Source organism: Berghia stephanieae, chromosome 11 (assembly GCF_034508935.2).
Source record: "Berghia stephanieae isolate SIO BIC M18660-M18661 chromosome 11, UCSD_Bste_1.3, whole genome shotgun sequence".
In the NCBI taxonomy this organism is placed as follows: domain Eukaryota; kingdom Metazoa; phylum Mollusca; class Gastropoda; order Nudibranchia; family Aeolidiidae; genus Berghia; species Berghia stephanieae.
The window spans coordinates 22,884,569-22,906,358 of NC_088370.1; the positions used below are offsets into that span (position 1 = coordinate 22,884,569).

Below are 21,790 nucleotides of genomic sequence, written 5' to 3' on the forward strand. Positions count from 1 at the left end.
CTATTATAAATGAATTCAGCTATATGGTAGTTGATAGCTCAAATCGAATCACAGTTTTCTTTCCATGGGTAAAGATCTGAATAAGTGTGTACGAAAGATGTCAGATAAAGCAAGAGAGAAAAATACAAGCAAATAAAAACCATCCCAAAAATCAAGTCTACCTTAACGGAGGATCGAACCTAAGACCTTCTGATTACCGATAAAACGTGCTACCATTACACGTAGCAATGTGTAATGGCGGTGTGCTATTGGAATCTACATGTGTTCCCTATTTGAACCATTCCCCTTTCTCTTCCTTTTTCTCATGTTATTTTAATTACAATTTCTGAATCTTTTCACAATCCCATTTTCTTCCGTTTTACTCGCGTTGAAATTCCCTAAATGTATCTCAAGCGGCACCGTAAGTCCCTTACAAACAAACAAACATATGTTTGCACAACCTTAGCAACTGATTCTTTGGGGGTTTTTTTGGACCAAATAAACTCAAACAGTCAATCACTGCTGCGGTGTCATCTGAGGGGTCAAAATAAACCTGGATCATTCACGGTTTTGTGAGTCAAGTGCCATAAATGGAGCTATCCGGACTCACCCCGGCGTAGAGAATAAACTATAACGACCTTCTAATCAACTTATGGACTAAGGCTGATGTTAATTACCACTGCAAGACAAAATGTTGATTATCCCCCGTTGTACGGCCCTGGCCATCTAACCACTAATCATGCTTTTCCATCTACGTTCTATTACTGCTAATTTAGACCCCGGACGTATGGACAATTTCATCGTGACCCTGTAAATAGCTTATGACTTGATTTGACTCATGAGGAATCGGGCCGTGTATATATCGTTTCCAGACCGTCGTGTTAGCTGCGGTAGTGCAGGCCCCCCTCCAGGATGAAATGTAATTTTCCTTCTCAGTATCCTCCTCCATATTTCTCTTGTTTTTCCTCTCTTCCTGAGCATAACTTCTAATGTGTAAAATGAAAAGTAACATTATGTCAATCTTTTGAAGAACAATTGCCAGAGCGTTTGATTTGTTCAATATCCATTAAATGTGCTTAAAGTGCTTTAAAGCAACACTTATGAGAGATGAGACATGGCGCCTGTAAGGCGTAGTGATCACCGCTGTTATCAAAGAAGTGTTGTGAGATAATGTACGGCTATGCAATATTGTAGAATGACATTCGCCTTCGGACCGGAAGTTCTCGGGTTCGAGCCCAGAAAATGGCGCAAATCAAATCTCTGGAAAATGGTCTTTGCTCACTTTATTTCACCAACGCAGGTGTAAAATGAGTACCTAACCGCTAACAGCGTTGTCTCTGTCCGAAATTAAAATTGTAATATCATCTAACAGGCGCCATGCCCCACTTACATGTCAAGTGTTGCTGTCGGCTAGTGACACTTTGTAAACTGCTTTCATCACTTTAAGTTGCTATTGCCCTATATAAATTCTCAAGTACTTTCTAATGTAAGGAATTAACCTTATTTAAGGATTAACTTTGCGTCGTACGTAGCTGACCTTGAGCCAGGATCGACAGACCAAAAGGCGAGTGGCATACAAGACAACAAAACTGCAGATAACATATGAGTAACAAAAAAAAGGTAGTGATATATAATATAATATTATATACTTATATATATATATATATATATATATATATATATATATATATATATATATATACTACATATATATATATATATATAATATATATATATATATATATATATATATATGCGGCTATGTGGTCTTGTGGTATGACACTCGCTTTCGGATCGGAAAGTCTGGGGTTCGTACCTCGCTCGGCGCATAGTTGAGTCCTTGGAAAAGGCTCTTTACTCACATTCTCTCACCGTACTCAGGTGTAAAATGAGTACCTGGCCGTTAACAGCGTTGTCTTTGTCCGAAAAATTGTAATATCGCCTTATCGCCTAACAGGCGGCATGGTCCGTCCTACATGTTAAATGTTGCTGTTGACCAGGGACCCCGCTTTGAGCACATTTAGTGGATATTGCTCTATATAAAGCTCAATTTATTTATATAATATTATATATATAATGTATATATATATATATATATATATATATATATATATATAATATATATATATATATATATATATATATATATATATATATATATATATATATATATAATACCAGTAAGTGTAGCAAGCAATAATTCGATATCATTTTTATTTTTATTTTCTTCATTTGATTATATTTTTGCACAAAGTTCATGGATAATAATAAAACAACTGCAAAGACTGAAAACAAGAAGTTCGTTTGAAAATCCTGGCTGTTTTCGGAAAACGGTGGTTTTAGATTTTCATGCCTTTATTTTTTCTTAATATGCTTCAACAGTCATGACGTCACTTCCCTCGTAATGACGCATAGTAAGTTAGTAACTGGTTCTAAACTATCGGAACAATGGCGGACGCCATTATTACATACTTCTCTGAAGAGAAAAACATAAACATATGATCATGTTTTGACATTTATACATTCTGATCACATGACATATGAAATGTTCTAGCCAGCATGAAGAATAAAAAGTACCGATTTTCTTTGTTTATACGCTGCTCGCCGTTACTGGGCGACTCGACATCAGACTATTGAATTCAATTCCCATTTACGATTTCACAGTCGAAAACTCAGCACGGCACATCATTCAACTTAAGTTAAATTTCTTCCACAGATTATGATGCACAAACAACTATCTCCATACTGAGGCAAAGTATACAAAGGTACTTTCTGCAGTCATCAATCGACGTTTCTATCATTTCTAAATATTAAAACGAATTAATGCTGTGCGTTTGGCTTAAATACTCACAACAACCGCAAGCCGTTATGACAAACCGACACACAAAACAATGTGTAACCTTTGTAATCTGGTTAGTGTAATTGAGTAAGAACTAATCATTAAAATGGCTGTCTAAAAACAATAACAAAGAGCTGAGTGACGTCAATGTCGTTCCTTCTGTACAAAGTCAATGTTGCAATGGTAAGAATGAAAGACAAAGAGAAATCATACACAATGAAATAATTTGACCAAAAAATACATTTCTTATTTTGACCAGAAAAAAATTACTTTAAATAAGATTTCATTGATGACGACACAAATACCAAACCTGAGAGTCCGTAGACGTGTCAGATTTGAAGCTATTTACGTCTTGTTTTAAATGTGACGTTAAAGTTTTCCAGCCAAGATATAGAAATGTGTATTGGGTCGTAGCCATCGTTAATTTATAGATAGTATGCGTTTGGCTTAGAAGCTCAAAACATTGCCATCCGGAAGTACAAAGACCAAAACACAAAACACCCGAGTGACGTCAACTGCATTCTATCTATAAACGATAAAGTGTACGCATAATTTTGTGTGTTGGTACGTGTTCTTGTTTACCTGATGAAGGCCAAAGGTCGAAACGTCGTTTACTTTGTACTGTATCTTTTATAAGAGTAATTTTTACTGCCTTTATTTTACTAAACATTTTATTGACTTATTTAAGCACCTCTAGATATTTTTTTTACGTTTTATATGATTGGCGGATATTGTGAGAATTCGACCTAAACACATAGATAGCATCAATAGAATGAGTTAAACGTCTTTTTTATAACAATTATTGTTTTAAAATTACGCTCTTCCGCTACAGCATCGATAGATACCGTCGCCCATGCATTCCATGAAGGAATATAGATAATCCATCCACAAGAAGTCTGATGTCAGCAGGAATGACCCATACCATCCAATCTGAAATATGACAGGTTCAAACCTGGTTGATCTCAATGCAAGATAAATGGCATACTATACTATACTCCATCCATTGAAGCAGTGGACTAAACGTTATTTCATGAAACGTTTTTTGTTTTTTTTGTTGTAAAATTAACCAACTCCACAGGCTTTTTTTGTTTTGTTTTTAAGGGTTTTACGGCGCTAGCAACACATTTAGGTTATATCAGCGCCAGTAAAAAAGGAAGAAAACGGGATAGTAAAACGTTCTAGAATTACAATTACAGCACCCAATAGAAAACAAGACAAAGGGGAACTAGGAAGAAATAGGGATCAGATGTAAATTCCAAAAGCATAACATCAATGTACTTAGTTTGAGATCACCTATAAGTCTCATAAGTGGATAAGTGCACAAAATCCAATAAAGAGGAATCACTCAAATGCTTACATTATACATTCAAAATAACAAATATAATAATACATAACAGAGAGATGATTTACAAGGAAAAAATATCATCTCTCAAAACAATAACTATGCAGTTGACTGTTTCCCTCCGGCCTCATTTGAGGCTTTGTTGAAGCGTAATTTTAAAATATTGTTATAAAAAAGACGTTTAACTCATTCTGTTGATGCTATCTATGTGTTTAGGTCGAATTCTCACAATATCCGCCAATCATATAAAACGTAAAAAAAAGGACTCCGGCCAGGGCTAGGGCCAGGACAAAACCAAGTAATCTCATTCCAAGACAAAGACAGAAAGCATGTTGGAAAACAGATATAGTGGGATAGAAGACACAGTATGTACCCCCCTGCCCACTATGGGAGGTAGTAAACTCCACAGCGTTTTTATATCCATGTCAGTTTTAAGTATGATATTATAAGTTGAGTAAATCATAAGATTTTGTTTGGCCGTTGCATTGTTTCGTTTTGCTTATCTTTTGAATAGACCAGTCTTATCTTACACATAATAAATAGGTTGGTGTGTATCTACTAATCAATTGTGAAAGTTGCTTGCCATGGAATAGAAATGGTCATAACAAAAAATATATGATTTAATTATCCAATGTCTTTAGTTTGGACGGAATAATCTGCACATTAAAAATAATAGTAACGTTACTGACATTTCATTATACTAAGATTCAATAATGATGATTTTAATGGGGTTGATGAAGATCGTGATGGTGATGATGATAATGGTGGTGATGATGATGATATAAAATGATGATGATTATTGATGATGTTTAAAAAAATATCACAGCTGTGCACAATAATAATAATTAATAAAGTAGCAAAAGCAAAAACAATAATAATAATAATAATAATAAATAATAATAATAATAATATAATAATAATTAATAATAATAATAATAATAATAATAATAATAATAATAATAATAATAATAATAATAATAAATAATAATAATAATAATAATAATAATAATAATAGAAATAACATTAAAAATTAATACATCATTTTCTAATAATAACATCATTTAGGCACAATATAATCCACTATTTATTAATAAATATTATAAAATGCTATGTATTATGTAAGTCTGGGTTTATCTTCCTTGGCAGTCAGAGCTAAGGCTTGAATGGACATAAATGATTTGATACAGCTTGTCCCAGAACAATTATGATGCCTTACATTGGAAAATAAAACTTTTCGCTAGAAAACTCATCCGTCAAATATTGATCAATTAAAATCACACATATTTACTAAAACTTCTTTTGTGAAGTTCCATTTGAGAGGGGTTTTTTTTTGCCAAGATGAAGGTTATTTAAATTTAGATCGATATAAGAAGATTGAAGGACGAGTTTTCTGGCCAAAATTTTATAATAAGTGTTTCTTCAGGGTACAACATTTTGCATTGGGACTCAGGGCGTGTGAGAACTAATCCCCTATCTACAGTTTGGTATGTGTTAGAAAAGCGGTGGGAGTTACCTGAAGTATGAGATCGTAAACATTCTACAAAAAAGGTATATTATAATTTCTTCGGAATCGAACCCAGCTGTTCCCATCCGAACCATTTCCATTTTCACCTTTTTGTTAGAATATATAGTTTTACTGGCGCTTTGATATAGTTATAGTTTACTTCAGGTCCTGAAAAAAGAGAACAATTTGATAGAATTACTGTGTAACTTGCGCCTAAAAGGGGGGGGGGGGGATATTTCTCGACAATAACAGTAGATCCTAGCAGCGATTTATACAAGGCATAACGTAAGGCCAACGTAACCAGCTAACTGCCGTACTGTGGAAAAACCCATAAACAAAAATAAATATAACCGCAAATATGAAGGAGAAAAAACGCGAATTTGGAAAGAAATATCGTCCTTCTCGACCCTCATCTTGGCAAAAACTCTCAAATGTGGGACTTTGAGAAGTCTCAGATTTGAAAGTTTTTGCCAAGATGAGGGTCTTTAAATCTATCGATATTTGAAGGACGAGTTTTCTCGCCAATTTTTTTAAATACCAATTTTTTCAGAGTAGAGCAGGTAACTGGTTAAAGTCCAACACTGACGATAGTAAGGGATATCTGACGATGGTAAGGGATATCTGACGATGGTAAGGGATATCTGACGATGGTAAGGGATATCTGACGATAGTAAGGGATATCTGACGAAAATAAGGGATGTCTGACGACAATAAGGGATATCTGACGATAGTAAGGGATATCTGACGATGGTAAGGGATATCTGACGACAATAGGGGATATCTGACGATGGTAAGGGATATCTGACGATGGTAAGGGATATCTGACGATAATAAGGGATATCTGACGAATATAAGAGATATCTGACGATAGTGAGGGATCATTGAAGATAGTAAGGGATATCTAACGATAATAAGGGATATCTGACGATAGTAAGGGATATCTGACGATGGTAAGGGTTATCTGACGACAATAAGGGATATCTGACGATGGTAAGGGATATCTGACGATAATAAGGGATATCTTACGAAAATAAGGGATATCTGACGATAGTGAGGGATCTCTGAAGATAGTAAGGGATATCTAACGATAATAAGGGATATCTGACGATAGTAAGGGATATCTGACGATAATGAGGGATCTCTGGCCATAGTAAGGGATCTCTAAACTCGGACTGTTTCTGAGATTGATAATACACAATGATCGCTCAATCATTTATAGAGAAAAATATCGAATATGTCACCCACAATCTCAAAATTGTATTATGTCGGAAAAAACTCTAGGTGTATGAAATTAATTGTTGTATAGCCACAAATATGAAACTTGTTTCCAAAAATGAAATATATAACAACAACCCCGCCCCCGCCCCCAAACAACAAATGTTTATATTGGAAATCTGTTTAATTCTAAATTAATTTCAAGTGGTCCAATACATTTTGACTTTTCACCGTTTTGAGGCAGTCGGGCGTAATATATAAGTAGGTGACTTTCAAATCGTCCTAAGTCACATCCTGATAGAAATTTAGTTAAAATCTTAAACTCTCATTTAGACTCCATTGAATCACTAGAGTGAATTTGGAGTTTCAAAACACTCAAGGTATTGTTTTATGAGGCACACACGACAAGCATTGTGCTATTCTGCCGTTGTTTTTAAAAACACGGTATATTCAATGTATTTTTAAACAAACGGCAGTATTGAAGTCAAGTCACTAAATAAATGACAAAAAGTTGCGCTTTTATTTGAATAATAAAAAATGGAACAGTGCGGTTTGAAAGTCACCTAGAGACTCATATGTGCTGTGGTCATATGTAGAAAAAGGTGATTTATCAGTTGATCGCAGAAAAAGCCTAGCAGCGAAACCCGTATATATAATAATAATATAGATGACCTGCTACACTTGGGAGTAGCAGCTGGAGAGCTTGGTGAAGGACTACGATGAAATCAGCCTGTGATGTATTCACTGTTTTCTCTATAAAATATCAGATTATTCCGAATGATCACAAATCGGGTTCCTGTCTTAATGGATCACTGACAATTCGTTTGTGGATTTCCACGAACAAAGGAACGTAAGTGACGAAATCCAGGAAATCAACCACGCCACGATTCTCTCGGTTGAATTTGTGAAGCACCTGAAATGGAAGAAAAAAAGTCTTGAAGGAAATTCTGGTAAATGTAACCGTTGGATTGACCCGCGTTCATGAGTGACGATTGTCGTAAAATTGAACAGCTCCTTATTTTCTAATTCAGTAAGCGTCAGCTTTTACTTTTAATGGGGGTCCGGATACCTGAGGGTGCCGATAGTTCAGTTGGTAGAGCACTCCTTTCACTACAAAAGGGACCGAGATCGATTCCGGGTGCAGTCGAGATTTTTTCTTACCCCTCTGGGCACGCAATGGTTGGATAGCTAGGTCTGTTTGATTCGACGGAAAGTAATGTGTTAGACTGTCGTCCTATCAGAAGGGTAGAAAGTAATCGCTATTGTCAGTTTCACGTCATAGAAACCGGGATAAACTCCGGATCAATGGACTTAATGGCTCTGAAGGACAACTATTTTGAAAATGTAATTTGTTGATTTTACTAAAATCCGATGAATAAGAAGAATAAAACTATGCTTGATTTGCATCGTGTACTCAAAGACTTGAGATCTTCTCTTATAACCAAGTCAAGCGATGTTGATTGTGGTAAGTAAAAAGATAAGTAAATTATTGCTGACATTATGGGTTACAACTTTATCAAAAGAGATTATCTGCGTGTTGACAATGCAAAGACAATGACTGGTGGCTTTGTCTGTAGTTTATTTTTCTTAACATGTTTATATATTTAATTATTTAATATTATACAAGAAAACACGAAACGTCAATAGTAATCTGTATGTTTATAAATAGATAGATGGAGGGATAGAGGGAAAAGAGAGACATAGAGACACACAGAGAGAGAGAGAGAGAGAGAGAGAGATAGATAGATAGATAGAGAGAGAGAGAGAAAGAGAGAGAGAGAGAGAGTAAATGAGAGTAGATTTGACCTAATTCTCGTAAAAGAAAGATCACAACCTCATCATCTAATGCGCAAAGTGCACGGTATTGAAGCGTGAATGTAAAAACCCGATTCCGTATTGATTATAAAGGAATTCCCATACGTCTTCTGTCGAAATTTAAACAGCGCCTCACAGACAGCGACAAATTGACGGGGGAAAACATTAAATGTCAACACTAGCTGAGATACAGATTTCGAGAGCCATGTCTGTCATTATGATGTCGAAATAGGATTCAAATGTCGTGACGTTACTTTCATCGTAATGACGCAGAGTAACTCTTAACTATTGGAACAATGACGACCGCCCTTAAGAAATACTTCTCCGACGAGCATAAAAGTGTATCCAGAGGAGAAGAACGTTATAAATCTGATCATTATTTTACTCTCATACATTCAGATCAAATGACACGTGAAAATGTTCTAGCCAGCATGCAGGATAAAAGTACCGATTTTCTTTGTTTAGAACCAAGCTGCTCGTTGCTGGGCGGACGTGAGATCAGACTATAGAATCCAATTACCTAGATAAACAAATGAAATATCAACATTTATATAGCGCATTTCAACGGCTTGACCTCGCTCAATACGCTTCTCAATGTTTCATTTATCCCTCAACAGGCCATATAGAACCATCTTTTCATGGAATACAAAACCACTCACCCGTTAGGCGTTCGATTATACTAACGATCTTTCAATTTCTGTCACTGCCTACAGTCAGCTATTTATTTCCAATCGATGTACAACAACAAATCACGAGATGGATGATGAATGGGTTGGACAAAAACGTGAGTATGGATCGCTCCAATTGGTCAGTATGTTCGTCTTACTCCGTGAATTTGTTTACAATTTAAATTGACAGCGTGAATGTTTACAGTTGATTGCCTGACTATGACTAATACCTTGTTTGGAAATTTTGAAAGTTGTGGACAATTTTAATGACTTGGATTACTTTGAGCACATTTCGTTGATAATGTCTCAATACGCTTCGACAGTCGTAAAGTCACTTCCCCCGTAATGACGCATGGTAACTTAGTAACTGGCTCTAAACTATCGGAACAATGGCGGACGCCCTTATGAAATATTTCTCCGACGAGCATAAAAGCGTATCCAGAGGAAAAAATACATTATAAATCTGATCATGTTTTGACTTTTACACATTCTGATCACAAGACATATGAAATGTTCTAGCCAGCACGAAGAATAAAAAGTAAAGATTTTCTTTATTTAGAACCACGATGGCCGCCGTTGCTGGGCGACGTGACATCAGACTATTAAATCCAATTGGTATGATATTTATACATAGAAGGAAATTGACGTCACTCAGCAATTTTTTTTGTTCTTAGACACTCATTTTAATGATTAGTTCTCACTAAATTCTATCAATCAGACTAATACGTTTAAGGTTACACACCGTTTTGTGTGTTGGTTCATTTTTTACGGCTGGTGGATGTGAGTATTTTACTTAAATTAACAAGCTACACTGTCAATCAACATTGTATAAGCAAACCAACGAGTGAATCTGAACATATCAACATAACATATTGTGGAGGGTGTAGAAAATAATTAACTCTTTTCACTATGCGAATCAGTTTTAATATGTTTTACCATGTGGTAAAACAACCTTCAGTACACGCGTCCTAACCGGATTAGTCTAAGAGCATTCATTTGTAGGCATGTTTTGGCACAAGAAATAGGATATAACTGTTTTGTCAGACCAGACAATACCATTCAAATATAGCTGACTAGTGATTAAATTTGTGAAAAGTGTTCAAAATCTGGAGGCCCCACAATCAATTTGGCAGATGGGCATGTATTTAAAGCTGTTTTGTGTTATGATCAAAGCATGGGAACTATTAATATGATTTACCATACTAGACCCGTGGTCTCCTTCTCGTCCACAATATCTATCAAAAATTTTGAGATTAGCTGGCCAACTTCGCGGCGTTTTTGTGTGTTTAACCCATGACCTCAAGAAGTCGGGGAGAGAAGGCTCTAATAAGACTAGGGTGAGAAGCGATCTTTTTTTGGATCGTGGATAGCTCATACTTTAGAGTAACGATCTCCCCGGCCAGGCGGAGTTGTCGTATCAGTAAGGTTGTGGTTTTGAGTCCCCATCGCCGGCGCGAAATTTTTATTCTCTATTGTCTTCTGACACTTTCCTACTCACTTCATTTCTTGTTGTGATTAGCATAAGACATTCTGAGCACCATGTGATAGACGCGCTGTTTTAGGATTGACATGGGACATATGAGATGTTTTATGTTTAACTCTCTCCTTACCAGCCATTTTCATGATTTTCACCAAAACTTCACACCCAACTAACACAAAAATAATTTGTTTGTCACTCAAACACAATAGCAGTAAATTCTTGCGATAAATAATATCTTTAGCAAAACATGCCCTATAACACATTGTTCACTTTCTTTAAATTTTATGATGTACAAGAGAATTTTGAATAAGAAAAATGTTGGTTGTATTGTAATGAAGGTGACGATTTTCCTGTAGTTGGTAAGGAGAGGGTTAATCATATCATATTCATGAAATATCCATTAGACAACAAGGTATTAATGAGGACGACTGGGTACATTCGTAGCCATCATTAAGTTATAGATAGTATGCAGATGACGTCACTCAGGCCTTTGTTATGGTTTTTGCCATCCGCGTTTGTGAGTTGTTCTCACTAAACTGTATTAACCATACTATAAAAGTTCATGGTTACACAGAGTTTGTGTGTTGGTCCGTTATACTTCCGGATGGCAAAGTTGTGAACTCCTTGGCCAAGCGCATTCTATCTATAGCCTGACACTGAAAACCAAAAAGACTGGCATTTTGCCATCACTATTTGGTTTTTGCACCGCCTAGTGAGTTGTCGTTAGTAGAACTCATGGAAACAAGTTATTTCATTGGTTGAACTTATTGAATACAACTCACGATTTGTTTTCTTTTGTGGCAAAAGACTGGAATTTTGACGTCATTTTTTTGGTCAGTGTCAGGCTATAGATAGTTCGAAGTTGACGTCACTCAGGTCTTTGTTATTGTTTTTTGCCATCCGCGTTCATGAGTAATGCTCACTAAACTGTATTAACCAGACTAAAAACGTTCATGGTTACACACAGTTTTGTGTGTTGGTCCGTTGTACTTCCGGATGGCAATGTTATGAGATTCTTAGCCAAGCGCATACTATCTATAGATAGAATGCGCTTGGCCAGGGAGTTCACAACATTGCCATCCGGAAGTATAACGGACCAACACACAAACTCTGTGTAACCATGAACTTTTATAGTCTGGTTAATACAGTTTAGTGAGAACAACTCACAAACGTGGATGGCAAAAACAATAACAAAGGCCTGAGTGACGTCATCTTCGAACTATCTATAAGTTAACGATGGCTACGTTACATTACTCACGTGGCCAATGTTTTCTGGCCTCAGACCGCCGGCTGTGAGTTCTACGGCGAGACTGGACGCGGTGGCCCCTCCACGGGGCATGTTGTCTGTCTCCAGTAGATCAAACAGCTCCTGTGTAGGGGGAAGGGTAGGTGTTGATTATCATGGGGGTGGCAAATAATGACTAGGGATCGTGTTAATGATAATCACATTGTAGATAATAATGATGATGATGATGGTGATGATGATGATGATGATGATGATGATGATGATATAATGATGATGATGATGATGATGATGATGATGATGATGATGATGATGATGATGATGATGATGATGGTGGTGGTTATGATGATCTTGATCATGATGATGATAATGATAACCACAAGGAGGAGGAGGAAGAAGAAGAAGAGGAGAAGGAGGAGAAGCAGCGAGTAGACGGAGAAAGAGGTGGAGGTGAGGATGAGCTACTTAGTGTTGTTGTCATTATTATCGATAATAATGAGTAATTAATAATAATAATAATAATAATAATAATAATAATAATAATAATAATAATAATATAATATAATAATAATATAATGATGATATATGATGATGATAATGATGATGATGATGATGATGATGATGATGATGATGATGATGATGATGATGAATGATGATGAGTGAATTATATGTAATAGTATGATATTATATTATATTATATTATTATAATATTATTATTATTATTATTATTATTATTATTATTATTTATTATTATTATTATTATTATTATTATTATTATTATTATTATTATATTATTATTATTATTATTATTATTATATTATTATTATTATTATTATTATTATTATTATTATTATTATATTATTATTATTATATTATTATTATTATTATTATTATTATTATTATTATTATTATTATTATTATTATTATTTATTATTATATTATTATTATTATTATTATTCATTATCATCATCATATTATTATTATTATTATTATTATTATTATTATTATCATTATCATCATCATTATTATTATTATTATAATGCCCAGGTCTGGATTCAATAAACATCAACTTGTGTATTCTGTCCCGTCGTGTATCTTACCTTACACTTCTCCATCTTGAAATCCAGTGCGTTGTAGTTGAAGTTGTTCATCATACGTTTTATGACGGGGCTGTCAAAACAAGACATTCCAAATTTTAGAACTTATTTCAAATATTCAATGCAATGCACATTTTTATCGGAAACAACTTTTAAAGATTTTACACAATCGGACAAAATTCGAGGAACTTTATAAACTGCTCGTACAGAATGAGTATAACTGCCCCATTGTAATTAAATGAGGTATGAGGTTCATCAGCCAGGAATAAACAGTCCGAGTTTTATATGATGTTTTTCGGACTAGAGGCCAGAAGTATGGTCTATCTCAATTTATCAAATTAATATATAAAGTGTCGCTATTGGTTCTTGGTTGTATATTTTTTTTACATTTTTGTGCATTTGCATATATATATGTATACATTGTCGCCATAGATTCTCAACTTTATATTTATACATTTTTATGCATGCCACGTCTGTAAGCGAATTTCCATTTTTTTAATGAATAAAGTAATTATTATTATTATTATTATTATTATTATTATTATTATTATTATTATTATTATTATTATTATTATTATTATTATTATTATTATTATTATTATTATTATTATTTATTATTATTATTATTATTATTATTATATTATTATTATTATTATTATTATTATTATTATTATTATTATTATTATTATTATTATTATTATTATTATTATTATTATTATTATTATTATTTATTATTATTATTATTATTATTATTATTATTATTATTATTATTATTATTATTATTATTATTATTATTATTATTTAGGTGGGATTTTTGTAGTTGTTTTTTTGTGCGTTTTTAAAGAGATTTTATTTTATTATTTTCTTTCTTTATCCACATCGTTATTAAATTACTAGATTATTGTAGAAATAGACAAAAGATACGATAGATCACCGGGATGCTGTGACCTAATCTATAAATGATTTCTTTCCGATGTTGTAAGGCATTACACTGCGATCCTGAAGGTCCCGGGTTTAGGCCCCGATTCAGGCACTTTCGGTTTTTTTTTCCTTGGACAAGATTATTAACCATCAACCCCCAATTTGCTCACTTTTGGACAACATGGGTGATTCCTAATGACACCAGACATCCTCTTTGATGGATTATCTATATTCCTTCATGGAATGCCTAGACGACGGGATCTAATGGTGTCGTTGCGAAAGGGCGTAATTTGAAGAAAAAAAGTGTAGTTCAGTAACAGTTTTGTATGAGTCGGGGTGGGGTTTAGAATGGTACTGGAGCTTACTCGAGTTGGGTGACCTTTTCAGACAAAGCTGCAATGATGCTGAATAACCGGAAGTTGATCTTAGATCGTCCGGGGAGATTCAATACCTGGTAAAACAAAACAAACCAATTTTAATGATTTCATTCATGTTTTCAGTACGAGTTGACCACAAGCGGAAAGCACATTACATTTTAGGTGATAAACAAAATCTAGACGCTGTGCTGTGTGGCCTTGAACCAAAGGTACCTCGCCCTAGCTCACTTTGCGGCGCTGCAATGCGGCTGAGGCCTTGGCTATTCCATAAAGTCTTGCCTTTGAAAAAGGCCGTATGACAAACTTTCCGTTAGAGATGAATAAAGGGACTAACATGATTCAGGATTTACAGGGTTTCGTTGGTTTCTTTTTCATTTCAATTCAACAAATTATACATTCGTGGGTCTTAATAAATCAAATAAGCTCAAGTACAGTTTCAAAATTTTGATTTATTCACTGGTTTGGAATAGATGCGTAAATCGATTATGAGAATCTAAATTTGGCTGATTGGATTATGCGCGAGGGCTTCTAGATTTTATTAGGAAAATCAGTCAATTACTAATTAGTGCGGCTATGTGGTCTAGTGGTATGACACTCACTTTCGGATCGGAAGGTCCTGGGTTCGAGTCTCGCGCTCGGCGCATAGTTGAGTCCTTGGAAAAGGCTCTTTACTCACATTCTCTCACCGTACTAAGGTGTAAAATGAGTACCTGGCCGTTAACAATGTTGTCTTTGTCCGAAAAATTGTAATATCGCCTAACAGGCGTCATGTCCCGTTCTTCATGTTAAATGTTGCCTTTGAGCAGGAAACCCTTGTAAAGCGTTTTGAGCACATTAAGTGGATATTGCGCTATATATGGCTCAATTTTAGAATTATTTTTTAAATTGCTATGCTTTTGGTTCCATGAAGCTGCAATGGTAAATAAATGATCTTCCGATCAATCCTGTAAATATTCTATCTTCTAACACCATTTCTTACATTCAATAGGAAGGCAAACTCCTTCTCTGTCAATAAATGATTGTTGATTTGTTGTAACGCCCCTTCCACCTCCTCCATGTTCATTTCGTAATCCTGTCAATGGAGGAAAAGGAAAACACACGAGATAAACACGATTCTTCTCTCCCTTCCTCTTCTTCGTGTTACAACAATGACAACGACGACAATGACCATAACTATTACTGCTGATAATACAAATAACAATAACACAATAATAACAACAACTACTACTACTATTACTACTACTACTACAACTACTACTACTACTACTACTACTACTACTACTACTACTACTACTACTACTACTACTACTACTACTACTACTACTACTACTACTACTACTACTACTACTATATATTATTTATTATTATTTATCACTACTACTACTACTACTACTACTACTACTACTACTACTACTACTACTACTACTACTACTACTACTATCCCTTGACAGAGAAAAAGAAAGGGAGAGTGTGTGCGTGTTTGTGAATGTGTGTGTGTGTGTGTGTTTGTGTATGAGAGAGAGAGAGTGTGGGGGGGGGAGGGGGTAGTGAATGAGAGAGAGAGATGAGGGAGGTGAGAAGAGATAGAGAGAGAGAGTGAAGGAGATAGTAGAGAGAGAGAGAGAGAGAGAGAGAGAGAGAGAGAGAGAGTCTCTTCCTGAGGACAAATGTATCAATACTCACTGGACTAGGATGAAGTTTATTGTACAATTCACTCTGCTGTCTCCTGAACAGTTCTTCACGTGACATGGTTGTTTTACTGTCGTTGTTATTGGTATTTTTATTCAGGCCTTGTCGCAGGAAAAAATGGTTCATACAGAAGGCATCAGCCAGTAGTTTCTCACCTGTGACATCACAATGGATTGGATGAAGAGGTAGAGGATCATCGTTATTATTGGCAAAGAAAACACCAAATGTAAAATGAAAAAAGGGATTTTTAAAAATGTTGTTCTGCTTTAATCTATCGGTGGTTCTGATGTTGCTGCTGCTGATATTGCTGATGATGATGATGATGATGTTGGTGATGATGATGATGATGATGATGATGATGATGATGATGATGATGATGATGATGATGATGATGGTGATAATAATGATGATGATGATGAATATGGACGTAGTAGTCAAACATACTTGCTATTTCTTCCACACGGTTCTGTACATCCATGATTTTTTCTTTCAATCTGTTCATCTCAACCTCCACATTATGGACCTCGCTGTCTTGATATAACTAAGGGGTAAAATAAAGATTTATAAATAAAACATTATCGATCGAAGGTAAATATACAAGCAAGATAGAGTTAATGATGGTAATTATATAAATAAATAAATAGATAAATAAATAAATAGATAAATCAACAAATAAAAGAATAGTTAAATAAATAAATGAATAGAAAAGAAATAAAATAAATAAATGAATTTTTAAAAAATATTTTAAAAATTGTGCGTTTATATAGAGCAATATCGACTAAATGTGCTCAAACGGCTTTACACGTGTCCCTGACCAACAGCAACACGCAACATGTAGAACCGGACATGACACCTGTCAGGCAATAATACAGTTTTTTTCCGGACAGAGACAACGCTGTTAACGGCCGGGTACTCATTTTACACCTGACAACGGTGAGAGAATGTGAGTAAAGAGCCTTTTCCAAGGACTCAACTATGCGCCGAGCGAGGCTCGAACTCAGGACCTTCCGATCCGAAAATAAATACGTAAAATAAATTAATGACTAAATTAATAACTAAATGAATAGAAGAGTAGGTGAAATTGTGCTCTTCTTGATCCCTGAAGTGGCCAAAGAGAGATCGGATTCGATTTTCGCCCGTGGACTTAAACAGCTGAACTGTGGCTAACGCCCTCCCGCCTCTCTCTCTCTCTCTCTCTCTCTCTCTCTCTCTCTCTCTCTCTCTCTCTCTCTCAAATGTTTCCATTGCCATGAGTAAAGGTTGTTTGTTTTTTAAACGAATGACAACATATTTCACGTTGCCTTGTTTTGACCATAGCAAATCCGGTACACTAAGGGAAATAACTGTTTCAGAGTGTCTTGATCCATGTGAATAATTTAATTTAGTTGCTCCCCTTACCTATGCGAAAAACTAAGAAGACCCATTCAATACAGTTTCAAATTGGGAGGCAATGCATGCAATGGCGAGGACCTAATCATCATCATCATCATCATCATCATCATCATCATCATCATCATCATCATCATCATCATCATCCTCATCATCATCCTTATCATTATCACCAACAACAACAACAACAACAGCAACAACAACAACAAGAAAAAGGTAAACAGAAAAATAAAATAAAAAGCCAACAACAACAAAATATTAACAACAACAACCACAAAATCAACCACTGCAACAACAACAAAATAAAAAACAAAAAAGAACAATAAAAACATATTTAGCATCAATAACAATATAACAATAATAGCAACAACAACAACAATAAAAAGTAAAAAACACAATTGCGACAACAAACAACGGCACGAGAAAATCTTCCAACAGCAACAAAGGAAAAAGAAGTAAGGAAAGAGGGAGAGAGAAAAATACCTCTTTGAGTAAAGAAACCCTGTAGCAAATTTTACTAATGTAAAACAAGATTAGGAGGAAAATGTTAATGATGCAATGTCTTACTTCGGTCACCATCTTGTCGTCCAGCCTGGCCACTATGACGTCATCGGTGATCTGGTCAGGCCGTAATCGTACTGGGGGTGTTTCCGGTGGCTTGTTCTTCTATGGAAACATTAAAATTGCAATTAAAATGACGTAGGAGTGCAAAATAATTTTTACATTTAAAACTTGAGATATTGATTCAGAAGTGAAAACACTCAATGTCTGCATTGTCTAATGATTCAAATTTGTGATCCCCCCCCCCCCCCCCAACCAATTCCACCTCTATTTGGCTTCATGCAAAGGGTAAATGTCAGAATAATTTAGATGCTAAAATTAAGTTTAGGAAAAGGAATGATAAAGTTTGGGACAAGTTTATATGTGACTCCTCGTCTCAAACCGGTACTGGCTTCTATTTGACTTGACATGTCCAATTTTAGAAGAAAAAAAAACAAATATTGTTCTACAAACTGCTTTTATAGACGTTTTTAGACCTGGTAAACGTTTTCACTTTATACTTAGTGTTGTGAATCAATTTCATCCCTTCGTAATACTGAATAGAGGCGGTGGGTCACATATTCTTATGTTTCAACGGAATCCAGATTCTGTATGTGATAGAACCTAAACATTTTACAATTGTCATCATCATCATCATTGCCTTTTTCACCCTGGGTCAGGGTATAGGCCACAGGCAAACAGTTTCCATCCTTCTCAATCCTGAACTAAATTTTTTTTATCTCATTCCATGTCTTATCAGATTCTTTAATTCTTCTCCATGTTCCTCGTGGCCTTCCCCTTAATTTCCTGCCCTGATGGTTCCAGCCCAAAACTTTTTTTTTGTTATAGTGGAGTCATTCTTTCTAAGGGTGTGCCCAATCCACCTCCATCGTCTTCTTCCTATTTCCTTTCTCATTGGTTTCTGCTGTGTTCTTTTTCATTTTACAATTGTGATCAGTAATAAACAAAAATGAAAAGAAAAGCTCACAAAATAAAGAACAAAATACCCAACACGGACATAAATAATGACTACATGGAGATCCGTGTTGTGTATAGGGAATGAGATTAGCGGAAGAGTAGCGTCTCTTGATTGGACGTCACCCGTCACCGGCGGAAAAGTTATTAGAGAGAGAACGTCATGTTGGTTGTGCCAATGCGTCTCTCGTCCTCCCATCCAGACGCGAGCACAGGTGCTCACTAAGAGGAATACACTCAAATGTTTACAAATCAGATATAATACATAAACAAAACATAATACAGTGCATAACAGAGAAATGATTTAGAAGGTAAAAAATATCATCTCCCAAAACTAACTAAAATTTGACTGTTTCCCTCCCAACCAGCGTATCCGGCCAGTACCAGGACAAAACCAAGTAATCTCATTCCAAGACAAAGACAGAAAGCATGTTGGAAAACTGACATAGGGGGATAGTAGACACAGTATGTACCTCGCTGCCCACTATGAGAGGTCAGGAACCCCACCCAGATATGTATTGTGATGCATTGTATCTACTTGTACCGTATCTATCTGATTTGCTTTTTATGTAGTTTGGGGCGATGGTGGGTGCATTTGGGCCATTGATGGTTCGACGTGTGAGTATAATCATTCAATTCAAATTACCTTTCCTTTCTTTCCTTTCTTTTTGACCTTGGGAAAGTAATCCGGTGCAGTCACTTCCGGAAAAATATCTCTGGCTCTACCTGCTAATAATTCTATTCGTTGATCTGGAAAATAAACATTAAGTCATAGATTTGTTTCATAGTTAAAGTCATGGGTCCGAGCTTTTGTATAATGACAAAGACACCATATTAAAATCCATGGTTATTAAAATAACAATTAAAACATAATGGTCACTTTTGCAAAACACATCATTTCTGTATTGATTTGACATGAAGGCAGGTGACCAAAACTAATACTCTATCAACCACATCTCAACTAAGTAAAGATTTAAAGCAATAATAATAATAATAATAATAATAATAATAATAATAATAATAATAATAATAATAATAATAATAATAATAATAATAATATAATAATAATAATAATAATATAATAATAATAATAATAATAATAATAATAATAATAATAATAATAATAATAATAATAATAATAATAATAATAATAATAATAATAATAATCTTTATTGTCCAAATAGGCAATTATTTTTAGGTTACAGCTCTACAATATGTTGTGTTTTTTTCGTCATCACTTCAAGCCAAGATGATATGGACATTGGCGAGCATTAACTTCTGAATATTTCATTGTTTTAAAAAAGCATCCGTCTATACCGACGTGCACTTATTTGCAGGTCTGAACCTCAGTTCCTTATGGGCTAATTGTTGTTGTAGTGGAAATCTCGGATTTTTTAATCACGCTAAATATTGTCAATTACAACAATGTTAAACTAAGCCCAGGAGTGGGTTAGGATGTCAGACCTGCATATATGTACACGTCGGTTTATACCCGAAACAAATAGCGTCTTTAGAAATGGTTGTTTTTATATCGATAGAATGCGAGAACAAAATTAATTAAGCTTCTCGTTCCTCTATGGGTCTAATGTTTAACCACAAAAAATACGTAATAGTAGATTTAAATTATGCTGTTGACTCAATGCATGGTTTGCTGTTGACTCGATCCATGGCTAATTTATAAAGACTCAGGAGAGTCTCTTTGGTCCTTGTTTAATATGTCTTATGTTCTTGTGTGGAGGGGACGACGGTACATTGAGGGGTGGGGGGGGGGGAGATTACACATAGATTTAGCCTACAGACCTTCTAGAATGGCCAGCTGAGCGGAATATTTGTCTATCTTGTCGTGTAAGAGGTCGAGAGTGTAAATGAGTTTTTCTAGATGCTGTTCCTCCACTGTCATCACCTGCGTGGCGTTTAGAAGAAAAACAATTAATTAAAATAAAATATAACATTCCCTTTATTCATCCCATTGGGGAAATGTGTCTCTAGGGTCTATTCCAAGGGAAGACTGGAATGATCCAGTCGTCAGCCACAGTGCAGCGCCGCAAATTGAGCTAGAGCGAGGTGACTTGCTCAAGGCCATGCAGTGCAGCGATGGGTGATCGAACTCGGTACCTTTCGGATACGAAGCAAATACAGTACCGCTGAGCCACGCTGTCCCTTAAATTTTAATTTAATATTAGGATATTGAACACTTAGATCAAACAATTCCGCTGATTTACATTAATCAACATGCTTCTTATAATTCACATTTGCATTCCTTGCTTTCAAGTCGCTTGCTAGGCACCCTCCCTTGTGTGTAGATTTATCAATATGTACATATTAATATTAAGCTATGATTAACATGCTTCATTTATTCGAATATTTATACTTACAAGCTGTTATGTATAAGCGTTTATGCATTCTCGATCAGCACTGTACATACACTTCAATACAGTGCCAAAGAACTTCCTTTGAGATCTTGGGTTTAAGAATATTGCTTAAATCGGTAGTTGTGTTAATCTATCGATACACCAACAATCCTATGGCCACAAATGACAATGTGGTTTATATAAGAGTGTCGTTGAATAAGCAAGTCGTCATTTTACCGAATTCGAGGATAGTTAAGTGAGTAAAGCGCCTTACACAATGACACAAGACCAAGACAATGTGATCCCCATCGACCAGCCAGCCACTTACCAAATTGGTAACATTCTCCATCCCTCTGTTGGCTGGTA

At 35.2% G+C, this 21,790-nt stretch overlaps 1 protein-coding gene across 7 annotated transcripts in view; it reads right to left on the reverse strand.

The window, feature by feature from the left end:
- Nucleotides 1–6,690: 6,690 nt before the first annotated feature.
- The window catches only part of LOC144957297 (uncharacterized), a 128,680-nt gene continuing 113,580 nt past the window's right edge, over nt 6,691–21,790 (reverse strand). For all 7 annotated transcript variants that reach the window (XM_078888410.1, XM_078888412.1, XM_078888413.1 and 4 more), the window contains 10 exons: nt 20,874–20,976; nt 19,720–19,823; nt 18,126–18,224; nt 16,614–16,710; nt 16,164–16,324; nt 15,460–15,552; nt 14,469–14,554; nt 13,186–13,255; nt 12,101–12,211; nt 6,691–7,792 (listed from right to left, as the gene is read on the reverse strand). In XM_078888410.1, the coding sequence (XP_078744536.1) occupies nt 7,661–7,792; nt 12,101–12,211; nt 13,186–13,255; nt 14,469–14,554; nt 15,460–15,552; nt 16,164–16,324; nt 16,614–16,710; nt 18,126–18,224; nt 19,720–19,823; nt 20,874–20,976 (1,056 nt within the window). In that variant the 3' untranslated portion in view covers nt 6,691–7,660. The remainder of the gene's footprint in view (nt 7,793–12,100; nt 12,212–13,185; nt 13,256–14,468; nt 14,555–15,459; nt 15,553–16,163; nt 16,325–16,613; nt 16,711–18,125; nt 18,225–19,719; nt 19,824–20,873; nt 20,977–21,790) is intronic.